Source organism: Eubalaena glacialis, chromosome 4 (assembly GCF_028564815.1).
Source record: "Eubalaena glacialis isolate mEubGla1 chromosome 4, mEubGla1.1.hap2.+ XY, whole genome shotgun sequence".
NCBI classification, from domain to species: domain Eukaryota; kingdom Metazoa; phylum Chordata; class Mammalia; order Artiodactyla; family Balaenidae; genus Eubalaena; species Eubalaena glacialis.
The window spans coordinates 153,179,967-153,194,040 of record NC_083719.1 but is presented as its reverse complement, the minus strand read 5'-3'; the positions used below and the strand labels follow the sequence as shown (position 1 = coordinate 153,194,040).

Genomic DNA, 14,074 nt, shown 5'->3' with positions numbered 1-14,074 from the left:
AGCCCAGGCCCCGGGAGCGGAGGGCGGCGCCGCGGCGTGGGGGCCGATGGGGCCTGGCGGTCGGGTGGCGCCGGCGCTGGGCTCGCCTGGACGCGGGTGTGCGGGGCTGTGAAGGGGTGAGGCGGGCGCTGCGGCTCGCCCGGGATGGGCCAGCCCCGGCCTGCCGGGGCCGAGCCGGAGGCGAGGGCGGCGCGCGGGACAGGCCTGCCGGGCGGGCGGCCCGGGGACTGAGGTAGAAGTGGGCGCGGAGGAAGGGGCCGAGCCAAGGCGGTGGGTGGAGCGGCGAGGGGGGCGGAGGCTGGGCCGCGGCGGGCGAGCGGAGCGGCGCGCCTGTCCGGAGCTCGGCGGCGGCGGCGGCGGCGCCGGAGGAGGCAGAGGCGGCGGCGGGCCCGGACGAGCGCCCGGAGGTGGCGGACGAGGCGCCGGGGGCCCCCATGGGCGGGTGTGTGGGCGCCCAGCACGACTCCTCGGGCAGCCTCAACGAGAACTCGGAGGGCACCGGAGGTAGGTGAGCGCCAGGGGGCAGCCTCGGACCCCCATTGTTCCCGGCCAGGCCCGGCCACCTGTCCCGGCCCCTGCGGGCCCGCGGGCCGCGCGGCCGGGGTCCCCGTGCCCCTTTGTCATCCCCGCCTCCACGTCACTCCCCGCGCTCCGCTTCCGGCCGCCCCGCCGGCCGCGGGGTCGCCCCCTTTTCTCCCTGGCCCCCGATAAAGCCCTCAGCGCTCCGGGGATGTAGCCCTCGGCCTCTCGACCCCACCGCCTCGGCTCGGGAAACTCGGACCAGAAACTGCCTCTGGCCACCCTCACTCCCTCTCCAGCTGGTTTAATTATTCAGGAACAGGATGGCGGCGCTGGGGTTGCAGAAAAGCCAGTTGATGGGGGGTGGGGGGGAGCCTGATGCCTTCCCTCCGACGCGCCCCGTCACATCTCTCCGCACCCGTCCTTGTTCAGCAGAGTTGGCTGGTCTCAGCTTTCCTGAGTTTCAGATGACAGCTGCCCTGGTTGGTTCCAATTTGGCCTTTTAAACCTGCAAGTTTCTGGAGCTCGGCTGGGGAAGTCTCAAGCGGCCACAGGCATTACTTTAACGAGGGGTGGGGAAACGGTCTTCCCGAGTAAAACGTGGCTTCTTGCTACAGCCCGGGGGTGTTGGACCAGTGTCGGGGTGGGCTAGTCAAATTCCTGTCCGTCTTACGTAAAGGAAAATATGTAGGATAAAAGTACAAATGCCTGAGAGTCCGTTTACCCTAGCAGGATCGGTACTGTAAAAGTTTTTGTAACACGAAACGCACTTCTTATTTATTGTAAAAAGCAGTTTGCTGAGGAGAGTATTTTAATGCAATTGGTGTTGTAGTATAGCAGAAGAATAATACAGTTAATTCTACTTTTAGTTAAATGACCTCTTGCTGAGTCCATTCTATAGCTTGTGTAGAGGACAGAATGTTTTAAATAAGAAATCGCTTTTAGGAACAGCAAAGATGACAGTGTTGGTCTTGTTCCAACCTTGTGTTAGACGTCTCAAAATGTGGGGCATAAGTTCCTAGACTAAGTCGTTTGGGGATGGGTGGGTTTACAACTTTTTCTTAACATGCTAGCTAGCATTTAGACCAGCTGCTTGCCTGTCACTAAGCTCCTTCTATAAACCATGTACATGAATGGTTTGGCTGATGAATGTCCTGAATTGCCTAATGTTTAGCCATGCCACTTCATTTAAAGTGTATGGGCATCCTGTATGTCTGAGTCCTGGGTAAATAGTTTGAGAGCTCAGCGAAGCGTGTCTTGAAAAAATCGTCCATGAAAACGGTACTTTATAGTGCATTTCAAGTCAGAGCATAATTACTCAGTGGCACATTAACAATGAGATTTGCCCTGAAAACAGGGCAGGAAGATAAAAAGGGCATGATTGAAAACACCCTTAGGTTAAGATCAACTTGGGGGTCAGATGATTCTTCCTGCGGGTGAGGTGATAATTAATGGTACTGAACTATAGGTGGTGTTACTTTTTAGTAAGTATAGGTAGTGTGCTTGTTATAGGTAGTGTTTAGTTTTAATTAAAATTTTTCACACTTATTTTAATGTTCTAATTCAACGTTTTTCTATTGGTAATGCACTTGAACCAATTTATGGTTTTATGGCCTTTCGGTAGTGTGACTTATGCCGAGCCAGGCATTATTAGCATGGGCTTTTTAAAGCAAGAAGTATTAGCTTTTGGTAGTTTATTACCAATGGTATCTAGTTAGATAACTATAGTATCAGTTTCTTTGAGAACTGAGTTCTCTGGATCTTAAGCTGTGCTTTACCTTTTTGAAATAAAGTTTAGAAAAAAGGAACCTCAATCACCAAACCTCTTTATTTTTTTTCTGGAGAGAAGGCATGACCCTGATGTAACTGGGGGAAGGAATGAGCTGTGTCGCATAAAAGGATTACTTCTGGAATTTAATTAGGGAGGCCTTTATTCTTCATTGTCATGATAGTTAAGGAGTTAATTGTGGTTTAAAGGAATTAGCTCAGGTGAGTGTTTCAGGTTAACATGTTAAATAGTTTCTTGCTTATTATGATAGATTTTTGTTGGGAAGGGAAAGACTTTCCTAAGGGTGTTGGCACAGATCCTTCACTTTTGAGACGTACAACAGTCGTTAGTAGTTTTAATCCGGACATATTGGCCTATGAAAATTTTTTTATCAGCATGGAGTAAAATACAGTTTCCGATGCTTTTCATGACAGATTTAATTACATCCACAGTGTTGTGCAAACATCACCGTTTTAGAATGGCTTCACTTTCTGAATATCAGCAGACTTAGTAAGATGACTTTAAAAAAAAAACAAACTTTTTTGGCTCTTTGAGATACTGTACTTTCCCTTTCCCTCTGAATCTAAGTCTCTTAAGTATGCAAATAATTGTGTGTATATTGAGAAAAACTTCCTTTCTAGGTCGATTAGTTCTTTGAAGAAATTTTGAGAAATTTTTGTAAGAGGTTATAGAATATGGAAATGGCTTAATTCATGTTATAGGATTTGTGTTGTCTATTGTTTTGGAATCAGTTGCTGTATCTTCTGGCATACCTTGCCTAGAATTCAGTTTTTGAGTTTCAGCTACTTTGACTATTTTTTAAATGCCTAATTTTAATCAAGAAAGGTATATTACAGGAGTTATGCAAGATTATTTAACAGGTCTCTCCAAGCTTCCACACTCCTAGAATTTCCAATTGTTTTGACATTTGTAGACAGCATATTTTGTGTGGTTCTCCACCTTATTATGACATTGTGATGCTGAGGTTGGCACTTAGGTCCTCTAGACAAGGCTCTAGCCCAAGGCATTTGCTAAGTAATTAAATCTCTGAGGATTTTTAAAAATAAGAAATATGTGAAGAAAAAACAATAAAATGAAATTCATTGAAGACAGCCAGTTACCTTCTTTTCATATTTTGATCATTTCTTTAATGAAAATAGTGATGTACAAAGTAGGTTCTCACTTTCTGGGTGTGTCATTTATTCTGTACATTCAGTGATATCCCAAGATTACTGACCCAGGCGGTCACCAGTTTCCAGGTTTACAGGAGGATAACTCTGAATGCTGAACATTGACTTCTTTATTTCAGAGTGTCTTGAGAATATCATGGAATTCTTTCAGATATCCATTTATAGCAGCCTTAACACCTACTTGATGAGAACAGTGGTTTTTGAGTAACAACAGCTACCATTTATCCAGTATTTATTATGTAACAGGTACTGTGATTATGTTCTCATTTAGTCTTCAACAACTCTGGGAGGTGGATAGTATCTCTGTTTCATAGATGGATTGAAGCTGGGAGAAATTAAATAACTTGCTTAACATGGCATAGCTTACAAACGGCAGAGTCAGAGCTTAAACTCAGGGCTATAATAAAGAATGCTAGTTCTTTTCTTTTTTTCTAGTTTTATGTTTTAAAAATTTTAGTAAAATACATATAAAACTCGCCACCTTAACCACTTTTTTTTTTGTTGTTGTTGGCTGTGTTGGGTCTTCGTTTCTGTGCGAGGCCTTTCTCTAGTTGCGGCGAGTGGGGGCCACTCTTCATTGTGGTGCGCGGGCCTCTCACTGTTGTGGCCTCTCTTGTTGCGGAGCACAAGCTCCAGACGCGCAGGCTCAGTAGTTGTGGCTCACGGGCCCAGTTGCTCCGCGGCATGTGAGATCTTCCCAGACCAGGGCTCGAACCCTTGTCCCCTGCATTGGCAGGCAGATTCTCAACCACTGCGCCACCAGGGAAGCCCCTTAACCACTTTTAAGTGTACAGTTCAGTGGCATTAATTATACTCACAACGTGCAACCATCATCACTGTGTATTTCCAGAGTTTTTTATCACTCCAAACAGACTCTGGATCCATTAAGCAGTATCTTTGCTCCCCTCTCCTCCCAACCTGTGGTAACCGCTGATCTATGTTTTGTCTCTGAATTTGCCTATTGTAGATATTTCATATAAATAGAATCATACAATGTTTATTGTTTTGTTGGTGGTATATTTCACTTACATGTCTTCCAGGTTTATCCTTTTGTAGCAAGTATCAATACTAAATCCTTTTTATAGCTGAATAATATTTCATTGTATATATATACACCACATTTTGATTATCTCTTCATCCATTGATGACATTTGTATTGTCTCCACTTTTTGGCTGTTGTGAATAATACAGCTATGAACTTTGGTGTACACATACCTGAATCCCTATTTTCAGTGCTTTTGGATATATACCTAGGAGAACCTAGGAATTGATAGGTCATGTGGTAATTCTGTGTTTACCTTTTTGAGGAACTGCCAAACTTTCGCACAGTGGCTGTACCATTTTATATTCCTACTAGCAGCATACAAGGGTTCCAGTTTCTCCACATTTTCACCAACACTTGTTATTTCCCGTTTTAAAAATTATAGCCTTTCTAGTGGGTGTGAAGTGAGTGGTATCTCATTGTAGTTTTGGCTTGCATTTTGTAATGGCTAGTGATGTTAATGTGCTCATTTGGCATTTGAATATCTTTTTTTAATAGATAGAAATGTCTACTTAAGTCCTTTGCCTATTTTTTAATTGGGTTGTTTGGGGTTTTGTTGTTGTTGAGTTGTAAGAGTTCTTTATATATTCTGTATATTAAACCCTTATCAAGATACATGATTTGCAAATATTTTCTCCCATTCTGTAGGTTGTCTTTTCACTCTCTTGATGGTGTCTTTTTTTTTTTTTTTTTTTTTTTAAAAAACCCCACATCCTGGAAACTGTAAAGTAAGGTAACTAACTTCAATGGTTTGTTTATTTATTTATTTATGTATTTTTGGCTGTGTTGGGTCTTCGTTTCTGTGCGAGGGCTTTCTCTAGTTGCGGCAAGCGGGGGTCACTCTTCATCGTGGTGCGTGGGCCTCTCACTATCGCGGCCTCTCTTGCTGCGGAGCACAGGCTCCAGACGCACAGGCTCACGGGCCTAGTTGCTCCGCAGCATGTGGGATCTTCCCAGACCAGGGCTCGAACCCGTGTCCCCTGCATTAGCAGGCAGATTCTCAACCACTGCGCCACCAGGGAAGCCCCCTTGATGGTGTCTTTTGATGCACAAAAGTTTAATGAAGTCCAGTATGTCTATTTTTCCCTTTGTTGCCTGTGCTTATAGTTTCAGTTTTAAATATGTATTTAATGCTTCACTGATGGAGAAAGAATAAATCTGTAACCAGTAATTTACAAATTAACATTTGCTTTCTTAACTATGAATAGAAAGCTGTTTTTTTTTTTTTTAATCAGTCATCAATTTTATACACATCGGTGTATACATGTCAATCTAGAAAGCTGTTTTAAGCTTATTTCCTCTGTCAGATCTGGTGAAAAGGTTGATTTGCAGTGAAATGGTTTTTATTTTATTTTATTTTTTTTTTATAACTCTATTTATTTATTTTTATTTTTGGCTGCATTGGGTCTTTGTTGCTGTGTGCGGGCTTCTCCTTGCAGTGGCTTCTCTTTTGCGGAGCAAGGCCTCTAGGTGCGCGGGCTTCAGTAGTTGCGGCACGTGGGCTCTAGAGCTCAGGCTCAGTAGTTGTGGCTCACGGGCTTAGTTGCTCCGTGGAATGTGGGATCTTCCCGGACTAAGGGTCGAACCCTGTCCCCTGCATTGGCAGGTGGATTCTTAATCACTGTGCCACCAGGGAAGCACCTGCAGTGAAATGGCTTTTAAAAAGTTGACAAAGGTAATCCATAAACCTACTTCAACTTTGTAATCAAGAGGTGATTGTTGTATTTTCTGGGGAAGCATTTTAAAATCAACAAGCGCTGAGTACCTATAATATGCCCAACTTTGTATTGGTTGCTGTTGTTCCAAAAAAAGGAATCATTATCCTATTTCTTGAGTATGTCAGAATCCTTTTCTGGGAAAACGTAATAAAATATGCACACATGAAGCAACTATAAAACACTATTTAAACTGATAAAAATACCATTGAATAAATTGTGCACATGCTGAGGGAATAAAGGAAAACAAAGTGGCCTCAGCTGCTCAAAGGTGTGGTCCCTCAACCAGCAGCATTGCCATCACATGGGAGCATGTTAGAAACGCAGAATCTCAAGCCCTAGCTCTGAACTATTGAATCAGAATCTGCATTTTAACAAGATTCTCAAATGATTCCCATGCACGTTAAAGTTCGAGAAACATTGATAGAGGATTGCTTACAATGGGAAGAGACTGGAGTGAGGAACCCATTAGGGTAAAAAAAAAAATGGCAGGACTTGGTGATTTATTGGATGTAGGGATGGATACAGAAGAGAAAAGAAAATACCATGTTTGTGAACCTATTTATTTATTTATTTATTTATTTATTTATTTATGGCTGTGTTGGGTCTTCGTTTCTGTGCGAGGGCTTTCTCTAGTTGCGGCAAGCGGGGGCCACTCTTCATCGCGGTGCGTGGGCCTCTCACTATTGCAGCCTCTCTTGTTGTGGAGCACAGCCTCCAGACGCATGGGCTCAGTAGTTGCAGCACACGGGCCTAGTTGCTCCACGGCATGTGGGATCTTCCCAGACCAGGGCTCGAACCCGTGTCCCCTGCATTGGCAGGCAGATTCTCACCCACCGCGCCATGAGGGAAACCCCAGAAGAATTTTTAAGTTGAGATATCATTTAGGAATGTGCAGAAGTTTAGATATGGAACTCCTAAATATTCAGGATTATGAATGTGGTTTGTGGAATCACCTGGGGGATTGACTGAAGGTTTAAAAGTGAATGACTGCTATAAGTAAGTAAAAAAAGGAGGAAAGTACTAAGAATTGAGTCATGAAAATTTCACAAAAGGTAGAGAAATGAGAATCACCTCTCAGGACCTGACCATAGTAAGTACTTAGTATACTGAATTTTGTTGAATTATTGGGAAACGGGAAAACAGGTCTGCCTGTGAAACTGATAGATCTGATTGTATTTGAACTTTTCATTCTAGTACGGTGGTTGCAGAAATTCTAGTTGTAGTTTGACTCATATCCTAATACAAGATAGACTTTTTAGGCATCCAGCCCCAGAATATGCCAACAGCCCTTTTGAGGTTGGTGTACTTCAGAACAAACACATCCTCTACAAGACATCAGTTACTCTTTTTTTTTTTTAAATTAATTAATTTATTTGTTTTTATTTTTTTGGCTGTGTTGGGTCTTTGTTGCTGTGCATGGGCTTTCGGCGAGCGGGGGCTACCCTTTGTTGTGGTGCGCAGACTTCTCATTGCGGTGGCTTCTCTTGTTGCGGAGCACGGGCTCTAGGCACGCGGGCTTCAGTAGTTGTGACACGTGGGCTCAGTAGTTGTGGCTCGCGAGCTCTAGAGCGCAGGCTCAGTATTTGTAGCACATGGGCTTAGTTGTTCTGCTTCATGTGAGATCTTCCTGGGCCAGGGATTGAACCCGTGTCCCCTGCATTGGCAGGCGGATTCTTAACCACTGTGCCACCAGGGAAGCCTATCAGTTACTTTCTTCACCAAGAATATCATGCAAATCTATTCCTTATATATTTTCAGTGTCCCATATATTATTTATACACATCATCTAACTAGGTTGCTTATTGAATTTTCTTTTGCTTCTACTCTTAGGGCTGTGCCTGTAGTAAAAAATGAAGCACACTGAACATGACTAGGACTAAAGATTAAGTCTCCTCCTTTTTTATCGCTAGTGTGACAGTAGAAGTAAAAATCTTTCATATTTTTTTTTGGGTTGGTGAGCTCTGGGGCTTTATGAGAGGGATGCATAAAATTTTATACCATTTGGAGAGAGACATACTGTGAAATAGGAGGCATTTATTTGATAAAGCAGAGGGTGGCTGATGTGACTAGGAGTGGAGTTGTGTGGAAAGAACCAAAGGACATACACAGCAAGAAAACGCAGGTTGGAAATACAGTGAGTGGTACTGTGGGTGGGTAGGTAGGTTCAGGAGGTATGAGAACTGAAATTAGACCAGGGAAGCTACAGTTGGAAAATACTGCCATATGGGGCAAGCTGAATCCTCTTTGAGAAAAGATTTTAAAACTCCAGTTTACATTAAAAACTGACATGGTATGTTGTAGCCCCCGCCTCATCAGCTACCTTCCACTGGGCTAGTCCCACTCGTTTTCAATTTTCTACTAAGTAGAGGGTTGAAATTTTTTCCCGGTCAAGATTATTTTGGAATTTATGTTGGAAAGACATTTTGAAAGAAGAGTCTCATCATGGATATTAAATGGGCTGTTTTTTTCATCTCTGATTTTGTATTTAGGAATCAGTTGCTAGTGATACACAGTATGGACAGAAGATTTAAGCCACTAGAAATGATAGGAATTGTCATTCCTTTGATTTTTGATGGCCCTAGTCTATAATACCTGTCTTTCTTATGGAGCAATTGTAATCAGTGGATTTTATTTTTAAATCTGATTTTCTTACTGTAAATGCAAAGCTTTGGCAGCACCTTGCTAGTAGTACTATACCCAGGTGAGTCTTCTAATGTGAATGATTATTGAGTGTTAATAACAGTAATAAGGAACTTTTGCCTTTATGTTTAGAATTATCTCTCTTGGGGTTTTTGACCGAAACACATTCTTCTCTTGTTGCAAGGGAGCATTAGGTTGATTTTGGTAAACAACATGATCATATTAATTGGGCGATCAATTTGCTGATTTAGTGGTTCTCTCCTTTTTCCTTACTGCAGACCACTTGAATGGTTTATCTTCATTTGGTGGACCACTGCACCTGCTTCTTCTCGCCACCCCTCACCATCCCTACCCAGCTTTCTGCTTCTGCTTGTCGGGCAGTACTAGGCTACCAGCAGGCTCCTCATGATTCACTGGTAGTTCAAGGACCATAGGTTGAGACTTTACTAATGCGTATGTACTTAAAGGTGCATGTGTGTTGGCCAAGAACAATCAAGCATGTATTCATCTTGCATCAGCTACTTTGACTTGCAGGCAGCAAGAATCAAGCTTGGTTTTGAATATACTCCATATATTGAGCTGAGTGGTTAAATATTGCTGAGTATACATTGGGTATTGTAATGCCATATTTTTGCATGTTTGCAGTAAAACGTTTAGAAGTTTCCATTATAGCTCTGTTTTTAGAAATGAAATTTCTGTTGAAGGTAGCTGTCTAAGAAAAAGAGATATTTACATGTGGGGGTAATTTTATATGAATTTTACTTGAATGTGAAGTCTTAATGATATACATTTGCTCAAGACTTCAGTAAGTAATGAATTAGTGACTTTGGGACTTCTCTGTTTAAGTTCTTACCCTCACAAGAAACCCTTCAGATAATTTTATGCATTTATTATAATTGGCTTGTAGGTATAAGCAGGGTCAGATTGCTTCTTTGCATTTGTTCAGATAGTTTCCATGCTTGTGGGCTGTGTGACAAGAGTATCAAAGGGGCAGAGTAACAAATAGTCGAAGTCATTCAAGGTATGAATCTGCTTCATAATAAACTATCACTTTCAACTCAGGGTAAACACTTTATTTTTTAGGTTCTTCCTGAAAGGAAGAAAGCTGTCTTTTAAAAATAGACAGCTTCTGTTATTTCTAATTGCCAGCACTTGAAGCTAACTATAAGTAGAGATATAAATAAGGCTTGCTCTGTGAAATCAGGTTAGCTTATGGTCTAATGAAGGAATCATATGTTTAAATAATTAGGAAGAGTTTAAAAAGTCTCTCTAGCAATGAAAAAAGTATTATGGAAATTCACGGAGCAGTGTGGAGCACTGTCAGAAAACTTCATTGGAGAGGTGATGTAAGAAGTTGGTCTTGAAAGAGGAGTAGATGAAGAAAAGGCAGAAGGGCATTCTGTGTGCAGAGGAAGTTACTTGTATAGAAATATGAAAAAACATGGCATTTTGGGGGACTGGCAAGAAGCTTGTGGAGGGAATGGTGAAACATGAAGTTATTAGGGTATGTTGTCAGATTTTGGAAGGCATAATTGGCATAATCAATAGACAACGTTGTGAGACAATATTATAGGCGATACTAGTTAAGTGGTTTAAAATTTTACTTTTTGTTTTTTTGTGCATCTAATGAACTAATTCCCATTTAATGCTGCATTCTGAAGTTATTTTGTACAAATTTCTGATGTACTAGGTTGTTATAGTCTTTAACAGATTTTTATTCTTTTGTAGTTGCAATGGGATTATTACATATTAAACATAAAGACAAAACCGATATCGTATATTAACGCATATATGTGGAATCTGAAAAAACTGGTATAAACGATCTTATTTACAAAGCAGAAATAGAGCCACAGACGTAGAGAACAAATGTATGGATACCAAGGGGGAAAGGGGGATGTGGGATGAATTAGGAGATTGGGATCGACATATATACACTATTGATACTATGTATAAAATAGATAACTGATGAGAACCTACTGTATAGCACAGGGAACTCTACTCAGTGCTCTGTGGTGACCTAAATGGGAAGGAAATCCAAAAAAGAGGGGATATATGTATACGTATAGCTGATTCACTTTACTGTACAGTAGAAACTAACACAACATTGTAAAGCAACTATACTCCAATAAAAATGTTAAAAATTAAAAAATAAAATAGAAAAAAACCCATAAAAAATGTTTGTTTTTTACATATACATGTAGGTGTTTGTCCCAGATCAGTTGTTTTCTCTTGGGTTCCAGTTTTCTGGCATATGTGAAGAGTTTGGGCTAAGATTCTGCAGATCTGCCTGAGTTTTAATCTCTATTGAGAAAAGGCCTGCATTAGCTGTGGTACTTTGGGCTCAGTTTCTTCTGAAGAAAAAAAAAATTGTTGAAAAACAGAGGGGATTAGTGGATTAGATCTTCTCTATCAAGATATCTAATTCTTTTTAAAACATTTTTAATGATAATTTTCAAACATGTTGAAAAGTTGAAAGACTCTAGTACAAACACTTGAATACCCATCAATTAGATTGAACAAATGTGTGTGTGTATGTATATATACATTTGCTTAACTGTTTGAAAGTGAGTACAGACATCATGACACTTCAACATGCATCTTTAAAAAATAAAGCTCTTCTCCTACATAACAATACTATTATCACTCCTAAGAAGATTAACTGTTATTCCCTAAGATCTAGTCCATAATCAGAATCTCCCAGTTGTCCCCCAAGTGTCTTTTATATCTGTTTTTTTCAAAATAGGATCTAATCTGCATTTAGACATTGCATTTGTTTGTCTCTTTAATCTTTTTTCTTTAGAAATTCTTTTTTTTAAGATTTTTAAAGATTTATTTATTATTTATTTATTTATTTTAGGCTGCATCGATCTTAGTTGTGGCACGCAGGGTCAGTGATGGGATCTTTCGTTGCGGCCCATGGGCTTCTCTAGTAGTGGGTTTCTCTCTGGTTGTGGCGGCGGGTTTTCTCTTCTCTGGTTGTGGCGTGCAGGCTCCAGGGAGCATGGGCTCCAGAGCACATGGGCTGTGTAATTTGCTGCATGCACGCTCTCTAGTTGAGGTGTGCTAATTCAGTAGTTGTGGCACATGGGCTTATTTGTCCCACGGCATGTGGGATCTTAGTTCCCTGACCAGGGATCGAACCCGCATCCCCTGCATTGTAAGGCGGATTCTTTACCACTGGACCACCAGGGAAGTCCCTCTTCAATCTTTTTAAATCTAGAAAACCTCCCCCCTCTTTTCTTCCCTATGATATTGACTTTTTGAAGAGGCTTATATTATGTACCACCATCTGGATTTGTCTGATTGTTTCCCTGTGGTGTATTTAGTGAATTCTTATAGCCTCTGTATTTTCTTTAGACTGGAAATTAGGTAGATCTAATTCTTTTTTTTTTTTTTAAGATTTAATTTTTATTTATTTTTGGCTGCGTTGGGTTTTCGTTGCTGCGTACAGGCTTTCTCTAGTTGTGGTGAGCAGGGGCTACTCTTTGTTGCGGTGCACGGACTTCTCCTTGCGCTGGCTTCTCTTGTTGCAGAGCACAGGCTCTAGGCGTGTGGGCTTCAGTAGTTGTGGCATGCGGGCTCTAGAGCGCAGGCTCAGTAGTTGTGGCGCATGGGCTTAGTTGCTCTGCGGCATGTGGGATCTTCCCGGATCAGGGATCGAACCCGTGTCCCATGCATTGGCAGGCGGATTCTTATCCACTGCGCCACAGAGGAAGTCCCAGGTAGATCTAATTCTAACAAAATATATATGATTCTTTATTTCCTAGACTATAGTAGATCCAAAATCCAAACTTTTCCTAGTTCTTTTCTGCTATCTAACTTCCAACACTGGGATAACCTTTCATTACGGAACAAGTATGAGCCTTTTTTTGTTTTTCCTTTTTCCACGCAGAAATAATCCTGCCATCCTGAATATCATAGTACTATTATTCTTTAGTGCTTAGTCTCCTTCTCTCGTTCTTTCCCCCAACTTTATTGAGGAATAATTGACAAATATTATTGTATACATTTAAAGTATACAATATCATGATTTCATATACATATACATTGTGAAACTATTATCCAAATCAAGATAATTAACACATTCTTGGTAATGAGAATCCTTAAGGTCTACTGTCAGCGACTTTAAAGTATAAAATACTGTGTTATTAACAGTCACCATACTGAACATTAGATCTTCATAACTTTTGCTTCTTAAAACTGAAAGTTTGTACCCTTTGATCCACATCCCGTTCTCCCATTTTTACAAAGATCGTCTATCATCGTTATTTTTGTACATTACTTATATTCTCACAATATAAGCTGCATTGGACCTGGGACAGAGACTTCAGTCTTCTCATAGTACTTTAGGTTCAGTTAACAATTGTGTGAAACACATCTTTGACTTTATAATGGCGTTAGGGAGAAAGTGATATTTTCTTGATAGAACATTATTTAATTCTAGAACAAAAACCTTGTTAAATAAAACCATACAGTGTAATGAAAAGATCTGGGAGTCAGAATTCTTCAGTTCTCGTTCCACCTCTTTTCCCTGTATCAGTTACCTTAAATAAGTCACTTGACTTCCTGGTTTCTTAGTTTTTTTCTCATCTATAAAATGAGCATGTTGGATGAGATCAGTAGACTCCAACTTTTTAAACAGTTGAATCTTCTTTTTTAGGTATATATTACATTGAACACTAATATATCAGTCTCAGCATTTGATTTCTTTTTATTTTGATTGTGTATAGTCACTAAAAAATAAAAATAACTGATTTAGAGTCTCATAAAGTTCTGTAGGAGATTTTTTAAAAGTTTGAATCACTAACACTATCAGCTATACTCAGAACTTAAACACTAACATGTCATACAGTATTATGGTTTACGTTTTACTTTCACTAAGCATTCTTCAGTTAATTTTTAAGATGAGGGCATATACTGAGCAGATGCATATGAGATTGCTCTGACATTTAGTGAAGCCCAGACATCCATGTGCTGTATTAGTGTGTTCCCTGGTGCTGTGTTACATGTATGTGCTTGTATTAATAAAAGGCACATGCAGAGCTGTGGTTTTCCCAATCAGTGACACAGTTACAAGACGTTCCTTAAGTTTCATATATGCGTAGAGAAGGCAAGAGAAGCTTCATTTCAATGACTCTGTGATCATTTTGACCAAGCAGCATAAGCTAACATGTTTCATGATGGTCTTTATGTTTGA

The 14,074-nt window shown here is 40.8% G+C and overlaps 1 protein-coding gene across 2 annotated transcripts in view; it reads left to right on the top strand.

Moving 5' to 3' along the window:
* The first annotated feature begins 321 nt into the window (after positions 1 to 321).
* The window catches only part of UBTD2 (ubiquitin domain containing 2), a 57,935-nt gene continuing 44,182 nt past the window's right edge, over positions 322 to 14,074 (top strand). The window contains exon 1 of one of the 2 annotated variants that reach the window (XM_061188472.1): positions 322 to 508. Coding sequence is in view for 1 of the 2 variants with exons in the window: in XM_061188471.1 (XP_061044454.1) it covers positions 435 to 504 (70 nt within the window). In the remaining variant the exon portion in view is untranslated. The remainder of the gene's footprint in view (positions 509 to 14,074) is intronic. The other variant, XM_061188471.1, reaches the window with a different exon arrangement.